This window comes from Lottia gigantea (genome assembly GCF_000327385.1).
Source record: "Lottia gigantea unplaced genomic scaffold LOTGIsca_7, whole genome shotgun sequence".
Classification (NCBI taxonomy): Eukaryota; Metazoa; Mollusca; class Gastropoda; family Lottiidae; genus Lottia; species Lottia gigantea.
In genome coordinates this window covers 2,669,686-2,688,362 of record NW_008710370.1, presented here as the reverse complement: position 1 = coordinate 2,688,362, position 18,677 = coordinate 2,669,686, and the positions used below count along the sequence as shown (strand labels likewise).

The 18,677-nt window shown below is 31.2% G+C and overlaps 6 protein-coding genes across 6 annotated transcripts in view; 2 read left to right on the top strand and 4 right to left on the bottom strand.

Moving 5' to 3' along the window:
- Positions 1-5,754, bottom strand: part of LOTGIDRAFT_107866 (hypothetical protein) — a gene marked incomplete at both ends in the record, with an annotated part of 82,659 nt that extends 76,905 nt beyond the window's left edge. Inside the window, one exon of the mRNA XM_009065557.1 lies at positions 5,684-5,754. Coding sequence (XP_009063805.1) covers positions 5,684-5,754 — 71 coding nt within the window. The remainder of the gene's footprint in view (positions 1-5,683) is intronic.
- A 2,682-nt stretch (positions 5,755-8,436) lies between these two features.
- LOTGIDRAFT_155047 (hypothetical protein) lies at positions 8,437-9,255 on the top strand (the record flags this gene model as incomplete). Its single annotated transcript, XM_009065556.1, has 2 exons — positions 8,437-8,480; positions 8,523-9,255. 2 exons carry the CDS (start codon positions 8,437-8,439, stop codon positions 9,253-9,255), a joined length of 777 nt encoding a protein of 258 aa, XP_009063804.1.
- A 186-nt stretch (positions 9,256-9,441) lies between these two features.
- Positions 9,442-10,041, top strand: LOTGIDRAFT_155046 (hypothetical protein; the record flags this gene model as incomplete). The annotated part of the gene is made up of 2 exons (XM_009065555.1): positions 9,442-9,787; positions 9,899-10,041. 2 exons carry the CDS (start codon positions 9,442-9,444, stop codon positions 10,039-10,041), a joined length of 489 nt encoding a protein of 162 aa, XP_009063803.1.
- Positions 10,042-12,102: 2,061 nt separating this feature from the next.
- On the bottom strand, positions 12,103-12,657 carry LOTGIDRAFT_155045 (hypothetical protein; the record flags this gene model as incomplete). Its single annotated transcript, XM_009065554.1, has 1 exon — positions 12,103-12,657. The coding sequence occupies one exon, from the start codon at positions 12,655-12,657 to the stop codon at positions 12,103-12,105; it is 555 nt and encodes a 184-aa protein (XP_009063802.1).
- A 569-nt stretch (positions 12,658-13,226) lies between these two features.
- On the bottom strand, positions 13,227-14,659 carry LOTGIDRAFT_155044 (hypothetical protein; the record flags this gene model as incomplete). Its single annotated transcript, XM_009065553.1, has 2 exons — positions 13,227-13,882; positions 14,026-14,659. The coding sequence occupies 2 exons, from the start codon at positions 14,657-14,659 to the stop codon at positions 13,227-13,229; spliced, it is 1,290 nt and encodes a 429-aa protein (XP_009063801.1).
- Positions 14,660-16,885: 2,226 nt separating this feature from the next.
- LOTGIDRAFT_155043 (hypothetical protein) lies at positions 16,886-17,377 on the bottom strand (the record flags this gene model as incomplete). The annotated part of the gene is made up of 1 exon (XM_009065552.1): positions 16,886-17,377. One exon carries the CDS (start codon positions 17,375-17,377, stop codon positions 16,886-16,888), a length of 492 nt encoding a protein of 163 aa, XP_009063800.1.
- Positions 17,378-18,677: the final 1,300 nt, after the last annotated feature.

Genomic DNA, 18,677 nt, shown 5'->3' with positions numbered 1-18,677 from the left:
TTTATTTAACTGCATTGTTTTTGTAATGTATTTTTTTGATAAATATAGAATTATCTTCCTTAGATTAAGGGAGATAACTTTGTTTCAATTTCTAAATGTAAACAAAAGATTACCGTAGAAGTAAGAAGTAAAAATTATGAACACAACTTATATGGATATACTACTAGGTTTATAACATACTACTTTCGAAACACATACAGGTAACATTATCAAGTAATATGATTAACAACTTACAAAGAATAAAATAAGAAGTAGATAATAGAATGGATGATTAATAAAAGGTAATTAAGGGATTATCAGATTATAGGGTTTGTAAGCAAGTTATTGTAATGACAAGAGGTGATTGATAGCTTTGTATTTCATTAAAGAGATGCCTTTCTTTTTTCCAATTGAAAGACATTGACTGACATGAAGGCTAATTTGGCTTACCTATACTTGATGTCCGATAGAGAATATTGACCTTCAGTCATTTGAGCTTCCCCATCGGTCATGTCCAGCATATGGAGCAAAATCAACAGCCCTGCCATTTGTCCCAAAATAGTAATAAGTAAATCCTCAGGCACAAAATTGAATGCAGAACAGTTTATGAAAGAAAATGACTACATGATTGTTAAACAAGCAGCAGAATTTCTTCGTTCTGGGTTAAAAAAAAAAGAAGATTGGCAATGCAGAAGCTATTTCATGGCCACCTAACCCTGAATAACCAGAAATTTCATTGAATCCATTTTACAGTGTACACAATGATGAATACAATTATATTCCAGGAGATGGAAGAAAGAAAGTTTTGCTGGTGTTGTACATAACACTCACAGAGTTGGATATCAAGAATTGTGTGAAAGTTCTTTTGAGAGATGAGAGATGGTAACATCTGCTGATAATATCATCAAGCAACGCAGTTATATTCTGAAAGAAAGAAATCTTGCAACATGCAAAATAATTCGACACACAAACCCTCCAAGTTTCCAACAAATTCCTAAACTGAATCTGGATAACATGAGTCAAGGTGTCACAAAGTCGTGTTAGATTTTTGGTGTAACTTCTCTTTAAGGGAGACTGTATCTTTAAAGTTTGTTTTGTTGTTTATATAGATTAGATTATCACAGTGTATATTTATGTGAGTAACTTAGGGTCTGGTTAATCGAAAATGTATTGACGTGTAACTTTAATAGTATCAAAGCAGGCTTAGCATGTGCATTGGTTACACGGGGTATAGTAGACTTAAAGTATTTAGTTTCGTGGCTCATTCCGATTTAATCAGAGTTTTGTCGTTGGTCTGGTCGTTCAGCGTTTCGTCGTAGATGTCTTGATAGAAATCCATTAGTTTCCTCAGCTCTACTTTTTGTAATGTAGACTTCGACTAGTCTTGAGTGACATAATGAAAATGGTCGATAGTTGATAGCTGATATGGTATAGTTCTATGATAACTTATTAAATGGTACTAATAGTCTGGGTGACAATTATATAAAATTAGTATTCATCTAATGGTGTAGAAATGTTGTCTGGGTGACGCAACAAGGCATTTCTGTGTCTATCGGACATACTAGTAACGAATTATGGAGACAAGACTGTAGACGACCAACCTTTTGTTAGGGTGTAATCTGTATCCCTATGTGTGTGGTTATTGGGTTATGTGTAACCTGTATTCTGTACTGATATCTGTTACGTGTAATATTGTGTACGGATGTGCCAGTTGAGACTGAGATCGTAGTGTAATTGTACTTATGATGGTAGACAAATCTTACGGGAAAACTTTTATTAGCATGATAGCTGAAGAATATGATCATGAACTGAAATTGGGGGGTGGTTGTGTATATTTTTATGTTTATTGTTGTTAAATTTGTATAATATGTATGTGTTGTTGCCGGCTAAGTCAATTTGTTAATTAATATCTCTTATTATTGAGTCTTCTTTGGGTGATTCTGATGTGCAAAGCATTCCGTCCGTCCATCCTGTGACACAAGGCCACAAAGAACTCTTTTACTGGAAAATTATCTGACTCTATTACAGTTCTTCTAACCAGATTGTGCCTAATTTTGTAGGATATAGTAATAACTTTTGTAACAGTGTCAGTGAACATCATAGAGGCTTTGGTACATAGTCCTAGAATAGAGCTAATGAAAAAATCAACCAATCATTAGCTTAGAATCCATTCAAAAAGTTTTATCATTTAGTCAGAAAAATTCTGGATGCTGTATGCAGATATCACCAATATTCAATCACTGAAGCACTTCTCAAACAATGTCTGAAACTTGAAAACAGAATACTTTAAGTTAAGTTAGTGCTAAAAATAGAAAAGTGGAGGGCATATCTGTTCAAAGAGACATCCTGGGAGTTGTGGCAGCCAAGTCACAACCCATTGGCCTTGTGTGTGGCATTGATTTACCCCCTTTCTAGCATCAGCAGTTGGAACACTAAGAAAGACTGCTAAATCCAAATGGTTGGATGAACTAAATATTCAGTCTGTTAATTCAAACATTTTTTCTAATGGAGGTCTTTACCTATTGGACGTTATAGCCTAGATCAGAGCCATTTTGATTCTTACAACATTTTGATATCTTGCTAAACGACTAATATTAGACATGCCTAAGACATTCAAATCATATAAATGGTGTGGGATGAGCATTCAAAGTATAATTGACATGAAAATTCCAAACATACATTCGTTCCTCAAAAAAAATCATAACAAGGAGAACAAGTGAAATTGAAAAGGTCATCATGAATTATGAAATCCTTAGAGACAACCTAGTCTACTTTGCACGGGGTACATTGATTTAGCTACTAAAGTACGTTATTAATGTTTTTGGAAGAGATACTGAGCAAGACTTTATCTGCATCTGGAGCTACAATTATACCAATAATTATGCTTGGCCACCTCCACCTCCAAATATTTGTGTTTTTCAGGATAATGGTACTAATAAAAATAGACAGATGCTAGATGTATATTCATTGACACTTAACCCTCAACAAGCCAAGCCATGCTAGGTTTCCACTGTTTGACTGGAAACTGGAATCGTCCTTTTTTCGTAAGGCAACAAGAAGAAAAGTAAAAAACGAATTGTTTTTTGGAAAGTCTCAGCCAGTTGGGGAGAAAGGATTCAGTGACAGATAATCTTTATGGTGAGCTTAACAGCCAGTTACAAGTGTTTATGAAGCCAGGTATAGAATTTTCTGATGTGGCAGAGTTACTTGCTGACATCATTTAAAACGATGAATCCATCTAAATATGTGGATTGCTTGTCATGTAATTTTATTGCTGTATGATATTTAGTAATTTAACCTGTTAACTTGGTTTTGGGGTGATTACATCATAGTCTTGTGGCATCGCCCTGATGACGTCATAAATAGATCAAGATGATGTCAAAATGAAAAATTTGTTGTGTGTATTTTGTGATAGATGTTTCCTATAAGCTTATAATACATTTTGATGAGTCATTTTTATGATATATGACCTTTATTTGGCCTTTTGACCCAGTTTTTACCAGTCATATTGGATTCTCTATATAAATATCTCTAAAAATCTAGAAATGATTTCAACAAATATTAGTGCTTCATGCAGAATCTGTGTCTAAATATCAACTATGAGTATGGATAGCAATAACCAAAGTAAACTGATATGACCAATGGGTTATGAGACTGCCGATAATCGCTTGTAAAAGTGATTTTGATTGGCAAAAAATAGATTGTAGTGTGACCACAAATACACGACCTTGCTATAACTCTAATTAAATTACAATGTAAGACAAAAAAAAAAAAACAAATCGTAATCTAATTTTAATGGATGGGCACACAGCAGAGAGGTAATCATCACCAGAATGTTAGAGTTTGAAATACACATAATTTGCTATCAATATATTTGTTAAGTCTGATAAGATGCATCCTCCACCAGCTTTTCAATAATACTTTTACAGATGATTGACTTTGATATATTTTAGCTTGTAATCATTCAAGAAACACAATTCTTGAAAATTATCAAGAACAGAAGAAAACCCAATATCAAGACCCTTAATCCTCATTTCTAAATAAAGTGTCTGCTCCAACCTAGGCCTGTACATTTGGGAGAATCAAACCCTCCCTTCCCCGAAATCAAAAACCGTTGATCAAAAGATTATATCACATCTAATTTCACTAAAATCAGTTAAAAACTGTTGTGTCTATTGCGTTCACAAGCCAGTTTTGGACTGACAGACAGGGCGACGACAATATACAACCACATTATGATGTGGGTGTATAAAAAGTTCAGTTTATACTACAATTTTTCAATGTAAGCCAATGCTTAAGCAAGAAACTGATTGTGCATATAGAACAAGGCTTGAAATAACTCCAGAAATTGGGCGAGACATTTGAAATTTTGTACTGGACATAAAAAATATTGTATAGTGCAATACAGGTTAACAACTAGCTAAGTATAGTTTATGTAATTCAAATAGGCCGTAGGGATTATTTATATTCCCGATGACTCTCAGGAACGATAGAGCTGTAATTAAATTAAGTCTTGTTGAAAAATTCTGGGAACATAAAAAAAGAGCCATTGGAAGTAATAACTTATCTGATTGGACAAGAAAAGATATCTATTTATATCAGCCAATGAATTTCTTACTTTCATTATTTTTCTACTTTCGGTTTTAAGAATACTCGTGTTTGTTTAACATGGTGCCTGACAATTTCCTCCGGCTCAGTGTATATCTTTGTATAAAAATTCTTATGTAATATTTGAAATAAAAGTATAAAAGCGCGATTAGACTTCATGATTATAAAATATAGTATCATATGAAAGATCATCTCATGTTTATATAAGTAATTATAGAATTAAATTTTCTAAAAGATTCAAACGACTTGATTTGAACTAGTGTCAACACTGTTCATTCGTGTTTTGACTTGATAATCAGGACCTTGCATGTCTTCTCTAGGTGCTAGTTATCTGGAGGATCTAGACTATGTTATTGTCGTTTCAAACCTTTTTGCTCTATCTGAGGCGAGAAATGTCAATCAGTTACGCGAAAAAGAACATTTTTCAAGAACACGACGTCTTTGACAATATTAACGGCCAGAATAGCTGATAATTTACGATCTATTCAACAAGAAAAATAATATTTTTCCATAGATTTGGTACCGGACAAAAATGTCTAGCTCAAACGATGATTGTGCCGGACATTTGCCAAAATTGTACCAGATAATGTCTGTGTCCGGACGCTTATTTCAAGCCTTGATATAGAAGCAAGTTTCATGTACAATGGTGCTCTTATAGTTTTTTGGAACACTTCTATCTGTGACCAAAAACACAATTTTTGCGAAAATATGTGTTATTTCATTGTACACATGTAAGAATATTCAAAGAATACTCTTCCAAACTTCATAAAAAGTTTGATTTAAGCCCTTTATTTTCCACCCCCGAGAATGGATTTGATAAAAAAAAATGTTGGGGGCCCCAATCCAAACAGAAATCCTTTAGCCACAACTCTTTTCTGTCCAAAACCTTTTTGTGGACAGATATCCTCAACGCTTTGTGGTACATAAAGTGAGAAGAGATAAGTCATTGTAAAAGTGGCTACTTAAGATGATATACTGAGTTCTTAATAACTCCACCCAGTATAATACTGTACCGGTCTCGATTATAGTTGACTGCTTATCTAGGAATTTAAATGATCTGCAATTAACAGTAATTATATAAAGATTGTAAGGATACTTGACAAAATCTATACAAGAATGTTTAAGCTGACCAAGTGCTGTACTTTCATTGAATGATGACATATGGTAACACTTTTTAATATCTGTCAAAGAGAGTAAAGGTACAATGTGGTCAAGACTTTAAAATATAAATTTTGCATTTAATGTACATGTATCAAAGTAGAATTGAAAGTGATGCTATATCACTCTATGTTGTTGTATAATAAAAGAAGTAAGAACACACCTTTTAAGAGTGACTAAAGATTTTTTATTTTTTCTTCGTTATTATACATGTATCCAAATTATGTGTGAGTTGGGTGAAAGGTACTTTTTTTAAAATGATAATAAAGTATTTATGAAAAGCATGAAGTATTTATTTTCCCTTTAGTGCTTATTTTCATTGAAAATTAACAGGTTGTATCAGGTAGCTATTTTAAGCATTGAATTCTCACTTCTTTGTCTGAGCCATCATTTCACTAGAATTTCTCTGGCAAATTCTGGATGTCAATAAAAACAAACAAAGAACATACAGACTACATTCGTGTTACATGGCACTGGCTATTTACCACTGGCGTGGTAAGCGTGGTAAATAGCCATAAGTACCCTTATAGCTATTTACCACGGCGTGGTAAATAAAATTAGTCATTTGATATTCCTTTCGAGAAAATTTGCTTAAAACTACCTAAATATTCAAAATATTGATTTTGTAATCAAATACTCATCATGTTTATCAAAAATTCCCTTTCTGAAAAAAAAAATGTTCTGTTTGTTTACAAATAAATGTCAAGGCTGATTGTGAAGAGTTTATGGTTCCAGGCTGGATACTTCTCAAATTCAAACCTATCTAAAAAAGTTCTGGGTTGTATGAAATTTGGTGTACATTCATTTGTTCTTTTGGCAATAGATTTTAATTACAAATTAGTCAAAATTTACATGTAACTTTGTTAATGAATTGTATCTATTAAATATCAATTTAGGACTAATCTTCCCCAAATGATCGTAAGGGTATTTTGTTTGAGAATAAAAAATAAATTCCTGCATTTTATGCAATTTGTCTCCTAATATTACTACGTTTTTACAAGTAACTATAGTGGTGTATTTAGAGGGTAGTGCCCTCGAAAAGCCAAAAAGGGGGTAAAAGTGCCCCTCACCCCCGTCAATGAAATCTTGGCCATGCCACTGAGTATAATTTTTTTTTATTTATCTAAGCGCTGTTAAACGCCCCTATACATTTCCGGTCTTTTTCATGTTCGCCATAGTTTGTTCGCCCTGGGTGCATTCACTCCACAATAATCCATAATCCAAAAAGTTTGGACAAAACTTGGTCATTTATAAATTTAAAAAGGATCTGTCCGCTATCATGTGACTAAAAAGACTGACTTGTTAGTCTTTCATTCAAACCTTTTCCAATTTGTCTATGAACTTGCCTTCACTATCACATGTTGATTTTATATTTCTAAACATGAACTTCGTAACAAACAAATAAATTATGTTAAAACTGCAAAAATTCCATAAAGTTCTCGTGAAAGTGGAAACATGGCTCACTTTTCAACTCGATTCATGCAGCTAGGAACAAATATATTTTTTTAAAGGATCAGTTACCCCAATTTTTTGACCAATACTTTAGTCTCAGAAACAGGGTTGTTTTAGCCAATCAGTAAAAGCGTTCACAGCTGACAGAAAAAATTTGAGCCTTCAAATTCACATGTATCAGAATTATCCATGTTTGAAACTAGTATACAGAGGAGGTCAGTAATGATACAGAAATTGACAGTGTTTGACTGTAGTTTCTAGTAGAGGTCAGTAATGATACAAAATGAAATGAAATGAAAGTAGTATATGAGCTTATAGATTGGTCGCATAGGGGATTCCCCATTCCATTTCATTTCATGGGGAAAATGCGACCAATATATAAGCTCCCAAAAAGAGTATATGAGCTTATATATTGGTCGCATAGGGGATTCCCCATTCCATTTCATTTCATGGGGAAAATGCAACCTATCTATAAGCTCCCAAAAAAGACCTAAATTCCCCACATTTCATAAATTCTTACAGCAAAACATCCTACATTTCATAAAACATCCTACATTTCATAAATTCTTACATTAAAAAAGACCTTTACACTAAAAACACCTTCAATCAATTTCCTACATTCCATCAAAAAAAGCAGATTAAAATAATGTAGAAGGGAGATAACTCTTTTTTTGAAATTTTCTACTCAAATTTTAAACCTTAAAAATGGCAAATAAAATACTAGATCCAATCTTTAAATTAAAGATCCGATTCGTTATTCATTTAACAAGAAAAAAGAGGATTATATTATCATCTCACCCACTGTTGGTTCTAAATCCCAGTTGAATGATGGTGGTAGAATTACCTTTGAAATAAATTCATTATCGAATTGGTTGCCTCTTTCCGATGCTTATTTCAGATGAGATTTCAAAATTAAAGATGGAACTCCCAATGAAAATCGTGTTCCACAAACAAATACAACGTTAGAAAACAATTTCTTTCCATCTTTATTTAGCGAGATGGTTTTGGAAGCTGGTTCAAATCTGGTAGAAACAATCAAACACCCTGGGGAATTCGACACAATGTTGAAAACAGTTTTATATCCTAAAGATTTCGTTTCAGTCTCAGGTTGGATACCCGATGTTGGCGATGGAAGTATTTTAAAGGAACCGGTAAGAAATCTTGCAAATGATGCCGATTTAGCTAGAGTAAGAGTTGTTGCTCGAAACACAATAGAAAGAGTGGGACGAGCAGCTAATCATGGATTCGAAAAACGAGTATAATAATGTTGTTGAGAATAATAGGTGGGTAAATTACGTAAATTGGAAATTATATCCTTTATTCAGTCTGTTGGAACATAGAAAAGTTTCTATAGGGTTACCATATAAAATTCATCTACAAAGAGAAATCAACGACAATAAGATATTCTTTGGAGAGAATGGTTCAGATGCAAAATTAGAAATAACGAATCTCCAACTTTTCATACCCGTAATAACACCATCAATTGAAGTAGAAACGAGAATATTCAACTCGTTAACTAAAGATATTGAAATAGCTTTTCTTCATCGTAACACAGTAGGTAGCATGACTTTAACGGGAGAATCCACCACATGGCCAATCACCAACACTATTAAACCAGCAAGATATTTAATAGTTGGTTTCAAGAACTTACCAGATTCTCAAACGAATAACAATAATGTCTTTAGAGTGGCAATGAACCAAACTCAAGATCCTTTAATCCATAAAGTTCAAGTAAGATTAAATAACGATAATTATCCTAACCAACCTTTAACAATTAATCCAACCACAAAGGATTATAATGAATTGTATAGAAACTATAAAAATATGTGTGAATTATTTGGAAATCTACCTCAGTTTGAATATGTAGATTTTGCACTTAATCATCCAATCTTCTGTTTTGATCTATCAGCTCACCAAGAAGATCTTTTCAAAACAGGAGTGAACATAAATATTCATATTGAAAAAACACAAGGAGATGTAACAGGTTATTGTTTATTATTGGAAGAAGCAAAACATTTAATTAAAATAGCAGATAGAAGAATGATAAGAATTGAGTAAAAAATACACCCTTAAAAATGAAAGTAGAAACTTTAGTTATGTAAATAATAGAAGCTGTTGAAACAGATTCCCCTACTGTAATAACTTTCAATGGTAAACAAATCAGCATAACTAAAAAACTTATTGATAAGTAAAAATAAGTCAACTAAAAAACTTATTGATAAGTAAAAAAAAGTCAGAGACGATATGGATTTAGAAAGAATTGACGCGAACGCAAAAGAAGGTGGATTTTTACCTCTCCTTCCTTTAATATTTGCTGGTATTACAGCGGCGGGTGTAGCTACTGGAGGAATATCTGCCGCAGTCAAAGCTGACAACGCAAAGAAAGCTGAAGCCACTGCAAACGCCGAAGCACGTAGACACAATTTAGCAATGGAAAAGGAGGCACGAGGTTCAAGAGTGGGAGAAATGATAGGCACAATAAAAGAATTTGGAAAAAGATTTGGGGAAGAAACCAAGAAAACTGTTAAACAAGGATTAAATAAATTAGTAGATAGTATTGACACGGGTGAAGTCAAAGTCAAACATAAAAGTAATGGAATATTTTTAAAAAATATACACACTTTCAAAGTATAAAGGAGAAGGAGTGATTTTTGGAACAAATTAAAATAATAAAAAATGGATAAAAAATTTAATCATTCAGAAATATTTCCTAATAACCCAATGCTCATGTGTATATGCGGTAGTTCCGGTTCTGGGAAAACTCATCTCACTTTTAACATGTTGACAACACCAAACCTTTTAGATTTCGATTCTCTGTATATCTACACAACAACATCAGAGTAATCGTATTATCAATTTCTCAAAGCTTTAGAATATCTACCAAAGAAAAATGTTCAAGACCTTTTTCAATATTACCAAGAAGAAGTGGAAATAAAAGATATCATAGATAACTACATCGAAGGAAAGAATCCAACAGATATAAAAGTTTTTCTTACGAAAAATGTTAATGATCTAGACTTTTCTAATATTGATAGCAAACGAAAGAGCTTAATATTGTTTGACAACTGCATAGCGCAAAGAAATCAAGCTGTTCAACAAGAATTCTTCACGAAGGGAAGATATCACAACTGTCACTGCATATACCAATCCCAGTCTTTTTACGGGATGGATTCTACGTTCATTAGAAAAAATGCAAATTGTTTTTTATTATTTGAATTAAACGATAAAGATTTATCACAAATCATTCAGTCGATAAATCACGGAATGGACAGAGATGCATTTAAAAAGGTTTGTAAAGTTCAATGGAGAAACCCAGATGATTATGGATATGTATTTGTAAATACTAGAAAACCTGCGGGTGAAAGAGTTATGATCGGCATATGTTAATTTTTTTTTTTTAAAATGGATAATTGGAATAATATTTTAAAAAGAAATAGAGAATATATCAAAGCTAAGAATAAAATAAAAACCCAAGTTGAAAATAACAGATTACAGCAACTCGGATTAACGGAAAATCTACAAACTCTATTTCAACCCATATTAAAATCTCAAGAGGATATTAAAAAGAGACTTATCCCTCCTATAGAACCTACACCTTCTATAGAACCTCCCAAATTGAATATCATGGTATTATAATTAGGACAGTAGATGATGTAAAACATTATTTTTCAAACCCTGACCCAGATTTACCAAAGAGCATTTCACCAATCATTGATGAAGAAGGGTTACGGTTGAATGGATTTAGAATAAGATTTAGGGCAAATAACCCCGAATTTATAATCGATAAAAAAGATTATATATACACATTAACGAAAGGATTAATAGATTTAGGATGTAGGATTTAGTAGCATACTCCAAATTTCTAGATACAATAAGAAAGTCAGGACCCGAAACAAGAAGATCAAAATAAGTTAAACTATATAAAAGAGTAATTGCACGTGATGAAGAGGAGTTAGGTGATTATGCTGAAGAGCATCCTCCTATCACACAAGAAATAGACGAATTCAAAGATATGGTATCTGGAGAAGGTATAACGTTTTTATCCGACAACAACGAGGAACTACTTAATAGATTACAAATAATATTAGCGGCAATGAAGGAAGGACATCGATCGCACAGACAATATAATGAAGTAAATTGTATATTAAAAAGACTCCTAGAGAAAGGTATCATAGATAAAAATGATTATAAAAGCGTGATTGAAAATAGTCATTAAAAAATGTCAAATAAAGAACAACTATTCGTCATCACCTCGATTAAATCAGACATCAAATTGTCTCTAGATTATGAGTACGAACTCGATCGCAATCAAAAATATGAATTGGGATTAAAGTATTTCTCTGTTTACAATTCCATTAGAAATATCAACGAAAAAAATAACCAAATAAAAATATCAACAGATAACGGAGTTACGTTCAAAACCATACGTTTACTACCAGGAAGCTATGAATACGTAGCCATTAACGAATACTTATCTGAATACGCAGGAAGCGTGAGCGGTAAAAACAATATTGAATTCGAAGGTAATTTGAATCTTAACAAAATAAAACTGATCTTGAGAAATAACAGTCAAGTTGATTTCAACGTAGAAAATTCATTGAATACGTTACTAGAATTTGATAAACGAGTATACACCCAATCCATTTTAGCACCACACAAAGCTAATATCGAGAATGATATCGGTGGATTTTTCAATAAATATAAACGTCAGATTATTTACAGTATTCCAACATTCACTGTACCGATTGGATATAGAATTATAGAGAAACCATTGCAAACGACGTATTTACCACTTAATTCCTTTATGATTAAAGATATAAATCTGGAAATCAAAGACGGTAAAAATAGGTTAATAGATTTTGGTAACGAGGAAATTGTTATTCAACTTCATTTAAAAAAAAAAAATCAACACTCTTCATTCTCTTCTTGAATAGTTAGATAATTGTGATCATCAAATTCATAGTTTTCATCTATGTTTAATTCTTTTCCGTCGTTGTAAGGATACATAATTCCTTCACTGTTTGGTGCTTTTCTCTTAACGAGATTCAGATAACTTCTGAAAACTTTCTTTTGTTTTTCATTAGGAATAACTATTCCATCAGTAAAACTTTTTACCCAAGGTTTATCAAATTCATTCGTTACGTCATGTCCACTAGCTAATTGAATGTAGTCTTCTACCTTAATCTTATAGTTAGAGTAACCCTTAAACGTTTTCTTTTCTTTTAGAATACCGTCGGAAGTTAGAATGATATTGTATTTTACTTTCGGCGCTAAATATAAACCAAATATGATTCCACCATCACCGTAATCATTCTTCCATTTGCTATATTCGTTTTCAGACACCAACCCAGCTTCATTTAATTTATCCCAATTACTAGACGAAATGTATACACTATCAGTATCTGTATAGTATATTTCCGGCTTATAAAATCCATCTATTATGTGAATGAAATTGTTCATTATTTTTTTTACTGTGGGATAATATAAATGCACTTAAATGAGCGGGTGTTAATCTAGTAAAATCCTTTGGAGGAACAAACTCTTTTTCTTCATCATTAATCTGAACGATATATATTGGGTCTCATTTACTTTTTCATAGCTTTTGACGTGTGAATCATAGTTGGCTTTAAAAGTCGCTTCACTCCATAGATGTCTCGATGTATTTATATCCTTCTGAATAGATTTACCGTATAAGGAATTACCTAATAATTTCATGCAATTACTAGCAACCATATCTCCTTCTTTTTTGTATTTATTCCTTAATTCCTTCAAAATTAATATATAATCTCTGTATGGTGTAGTTTTAAAATTTTCTTCATATACTATTCCATCTAATATTTTAATAATTTTACCACCGGATTTCACTATTTCTTGAATATCAACCGATGTTAAAACATCTGAACAGAAACCATTTCTAAACCTGATTTTACTGCCAGTTTCCTTCTTACCTATTCTATTCGTAAAAGTTATTTTATCTTTAGCTGGTATGGGTTGAAAGAACATGTTGGTAGGATATTTAAACCAGACTTTTAAAATAGCAGTTCTAGGTCTGAATTTTGCTCATTAAAAAGCTTGACAAATTTTTCATTTTCCTCTAGTCGAAAAGCTCTGGCACTTTCTGCTTTAGGATATTCACCTTCTGTCATGGCGGAAGCGTACAACCCATTAGTGTCAAATGCCATCAGTTTAGAATACTCCAGTTCTTTGAGTTTAGCGTGAACTTCCGTTTTATCTTTTGGGTTAACACAGTATTCTTTGAATAAATCAATTATGTTATTACTTTCAAGTTCTGTATATTCCTTTAATACGTTACAAATTTCATCCATTTTGTTCGTTTCAAATGATTTTCGATTTGCCGAAACTCTTCCTCCTTTAATACTTTGTCTGATAAAATATCTTATAAAAGGGTGAGTATGTGAGTAAACTTTTTCTACGTTTTCTTTTTCAGTGTGTTTTGGAACCATTCTAGTAGTTTCATACCATTCTTCTTCAACCATTTCTTTATCGTAATGATATAAATAATACCAACCCTTTAAAGATAAAGAAGGAGCCGTTAGATTATTGGAAACGTTTTGGAAGACAGTTTTTTTCATTGCTTGATTGTATTTTTTCAAACAAGCTCCGAGACATAACGTATCTCTTTTAGCGTAAGGTTCCCATTCGTGTCTTAAAGATTCCCAATTATCTTTAGTGTATTTTCAATATTAACATCCTCGATCTTTCTCAAATTTATTGGTAGATTAGATGAATTTCCCCATGCTGCCAAACTAGATGATTCGTGTTGATAGGAACATATGAAATTAATATTTTGCAAATAATTAGAGTTACCCTTTATTTCTTTCTGTCTTTTCCATTTTTTCTGTAAATCTTCATCAGTGAATGAACTAGTTAAAGGTAGAGACAGAATTCCTCTGGGCATTTTTAAAGGGCATTGTGTTAGTTTTTTTACGTTTTTGATCATGATCCAGTTATCAAAACCGCTAGCGTTATGAGCAATTAATGTTATTCTTTTCTGATCTATTTTTCCTAAAAGTTGTAACATTTGATCGATGCAATCTGTACCTACAAATATTTCTACTATATTAGTCATGAGTTTGTTGTAAAATTCTTCTGGAATGGGATCTGTCGGCTTTAAATTTGGAAAGAGATTATTTATTCTGTTAAACATTTTCCTTAGTTTTTCTAAATTAACTAAAGTGCAGGAATAAGGTATGGCTTTATTTTCGTTGTAGGTTTCGCAATCCCATGCGTATAAACAATCATCGTGAATGGTTGGAAAAACGTTTAGTTTTAGAGGTGATACTTGCGTTACCGTTTTATCATCTATACAAGTTCTCCATACATTTTCATCGTAATTATCTTCTATTTCTTTAATGCCTAAGGTTTTGTTATTTCTTCTTATCAAACAGAAATGTTCTTTGTGTAAATAAAAAACCCAATCTAATTCTTCCGTTACTTTCATTTTGAAAATGTCTATGTTTGGGCATATAAATTTGAAAATTAGTATTAAATTTCTTAATGAATTCACAGATTCTAGCAGTTGTCATAACTCCTTTTCTGTTTGATTTTGAAAAACTGTTGGTGAAATCTTGAAATTCTCTCGTGTATTCTTCGTTTAAAACACGATTAACGCACTTTACAAAGCAGCATCCATCGCTCGGTATATAACAATTTATACCGCTATATTCATTGATCTTTTTGAGTAGGGTAACACCACTACCCTTTTTTGATCTTTTTATTTCTTTGAAATTGTTTTTATGGAAAATCATTTTTCCTGTGAAATACCAATCGGAGGCATCCAATTTATTATCCACCGCAGTGAAGAAATTGACAAAAGTTTTGGTATTAAAACCTATAAATTTCATGTCTTGTTTGTATTTTCCATCTTGAGTTATCTCTCCATTTATTTCAATTTGCCCTTTAAATGTTGTAAATTCATTAGTGATAAACTTAATAACATCGTAAAAAAGTTCATTTGATATGAATTTATCAATTTTATTCATATTTTTTAATTCATCAGAGATAATCTTGTCAATAACATCGTCTAAAATTTTAATTGATATGAATTTTTTATCGTCTAAAATTTCAATTTTATTCATATTTTTAAAGCAACTATTTTTAACTAGGAATTTTTAACTTTTATTTATGATATTTCTACATCAAATTTATCTAACATTTCATTGAATTTTTCTAATGGTTATGTTCTTATCTTCTCTCGATCTTTCGAAAAATATAAACAATTTATTAAGATATGTATTTAAAATTTCTGTTTTCTTTTTATAATAAGCTTTCTGTTTTGATGTAAAACCTAAAGTAATCAAACCACAAGATGAAGTTTGAACGGCAGTGAACGCGGCTAATACAGTTATTGGAAGCATTAATCCACCGGTTACGGCTGTTGCCACTGTTATCCCTATTGTTATAACTGTACTTAATGTTTTGAAAGCAGAATCGATTCTACTCCATGTTTTTCTGCATTTGTTGAATTGTTTTAGTTTTTCTTTTAGTTCATTTTGTCTTTCTATCATGTAGTTTTGTCTACTTTCGAGTTCCATTTTTAGGTAATTAAATTAAGTGAACTTCTGATAAAGATGCTATGTGTTTATTAATAACAACTCATATAATTACTAACGATATTTGTTCTTTCGAATCATTAATCTTATTCAGATGAACTGAAAATTTTGGTTTTTCATTATAGATTATTATATTAACATATGCATCATCTCTTATTAAAAAATTTTGTTTTTGTTGACTTTTATGAATATCAATTGAGGTAAATATATCATTATCAACAAAATATAGTTTTACGTATTCAAAGTCTGTTGCTAGTAAAAACTCATAATGGCTTATATCTTTTTTTTCTGGTTCTGGATTTCTAATAATATTCAATGATGGTAGAGTTTCGGTCTCCAATATCATATCAAAATCACTCAATATAAATTCATCTTCTTCTTTATCTGGTATGATTTACATTCCAAAAACTATTTTTTTATTTTCCACTCGTTTTAATTTCATATAAGTGATTAACCTTGTTGTTTTCATCGTTAATTTCATATTCTTTAGTTTCTACATTTTTTGTACCATTGATAAACTGAAGAACTTTTTTAGCGTTAAATTTTTTATTAGATATTGTTGTATCTTGTCTGAAGAATAATGAATCAACTTTTACCTGAAAAGGGAAAGTAATTTCAATTATAAGTTTTCCTCGGAAAGTAAATTCTATTGGAGGATAATCATCATTATCATCATCAAAAATTTTTTTGGGAAGAATAGTATAATTTGGAACAGAATATACTCTAATATTTGCTGTAAATCCATATATTTTATATTCATAGTCTTTTGATTTATCAATATTCTCAGTAATAGATGCACTATAAAAACCCAAATATATAAATGGAAGATTGAAATAATATGATTCTTTCTTGAGAAACTTTTTTTGCGACTATATTTCTGTCCTGTTTTAAAACTAGGTTATTAATAGTGGTTATCGTTGTTGAATAACACTATCATCAATATTTTGTATTTGTTGATGAATATAGGTTTTGATTTCGCTATCATCAATATTTTGTATTTGTTGTTGAATAACAATATCTATGTTTTGTATTTGCTTTTTAATATTTGTTAGTTCTTTTTGTAATTCACTGTTGAGTTTAGTTTCCAGAGCATTTAATTCCTGTTGAAACGTATCTTAATTTTCATCTGGAATGTTATCTATCAATTGTTGAATGTCTAATTTTTGTTTTGCAATCTTATCCTCTAATTTAGATATTAATGAAATTAAATTTTGTAACTCAGTTTTGTTCGCTACGTCGACCAATTGTTCTTCAATAAAACTTTTTAAACTTGTTACTTCTTGTTGCAGTTTAGTTTCATTAACAAAATCTTTATTATTTAGTTGACGTTTCAAGAATCTTTTCACATTACTTATTTTATCTTCTAAATGGTTTTTATTTACTTCAATTGAATTTATTTGTTCCCGTAAATATTTCTTGTGAATGGCATCATTATCGTTTTCCGGAGACTTTAAATTAGTTATGCTAAAATTGTTCATATCTAAATCACCTTGAAGAGTGTCTCCGATTTGATCCACAAAGTAAGGTTTCGCTTTATTTATCCATGTTGTAGTGTTAGGTTTTTTGGTTTCTAAAGATAAAGAACCTAATCCAAACTTGTTCGCCATTTTTATTGAGTTAAATTTATTATAATTTCTTCAAACTGTTTTCCTAAACTCAACTGATATAAAACCAAAAGGGAAAGCTGACCACAAAACTTTCGTCCCGGTAATTGAATTTGAAATGTTGAACATTTGATTGGTTTATTAGTCAATTGGATTATCTCTTCAGTGGGTTCTAATCCATAAGAATCGAAGAAATAAAAGTCAGAGTCTTTGTACAAAGCAGAATGATGAACTCCTTTTTGATCGGAAGTTTGTTATAGCGTAAAATTTACCTTTCTTATATTTCAGATTATTTATTTCATCTCTCATACAATAATAAAACGGTGATATATTTATCTCATTCGCCCATCTCATAAGTTAAAAGTTTGTGGTTGTATCGGTTCCATATTTATTGAGAAATTCATTCATTTTTAAAAGTCGGTTTTTTGAAGTTCGTTTTGATAAAACCTACCTATGATTTGTTCTTTGTCTTGATTGATTAATTCATATGTTGGAGGTGATGTGGTGTTTACTTTATCAACGATGAATATTTCGTTTGTCCAGTATCCAACGTAACCTTTTTCGAATTTACTTTTATATTAGAAAATACGAACTCGATCTCCTACTTTAAATTTGGGTTTGATATTTAAATTCTTTATTTCATTTTCGTAGTTATGTTGTGCGTTAATTGACTTTATAATATTTGGATTACTCGAGGCTTGTGTTGGTGTGACACCTATAGATGAATGAATTTTGTTATTGTATTCATCTACAACCTCTGGTAATATTTTAAGCCATTTTTGGGATTTCAATTCCGTGAACTTTTTGAATAATTTATTTTTTAGAGTCCTGTTAAATCTTTCAATAACTACAGCTTTACCTTCGTTATGTGTACTGTAAATTTCAAATCCCAGAGATTTCATATTTTTGTTATAAAATTCACTTCCTTTATCTACCCATAGTTTTTCTGGATGACGGTTAGATTGTTTCATAATCGTTTCAAATGAGTGTTTGACTGATAATCCCGTTTTGTTTTTCAAAGGAATAACCCATACATATCTCGTATATAAATCTATAACTGTTAAGCAATATTTAAATCCTCTTTCGACTGGCATATGGAATAAATCGGCTGACCGTATTTCATCTTTTTCAAACACTTTGACTTATAAAAAGTTTTTAGTTTTTCTAAATTCTTTATGAATTTCATCCGCTAATCCCATACCTAATTTCATCTTTGCTTTCAAGAGTTTAATGATAAATGCTCTTTGCATTCTCTCTTTGAAAGTTGGATTTGGAATATTTTCAAGTTCTATTATCATTTGTC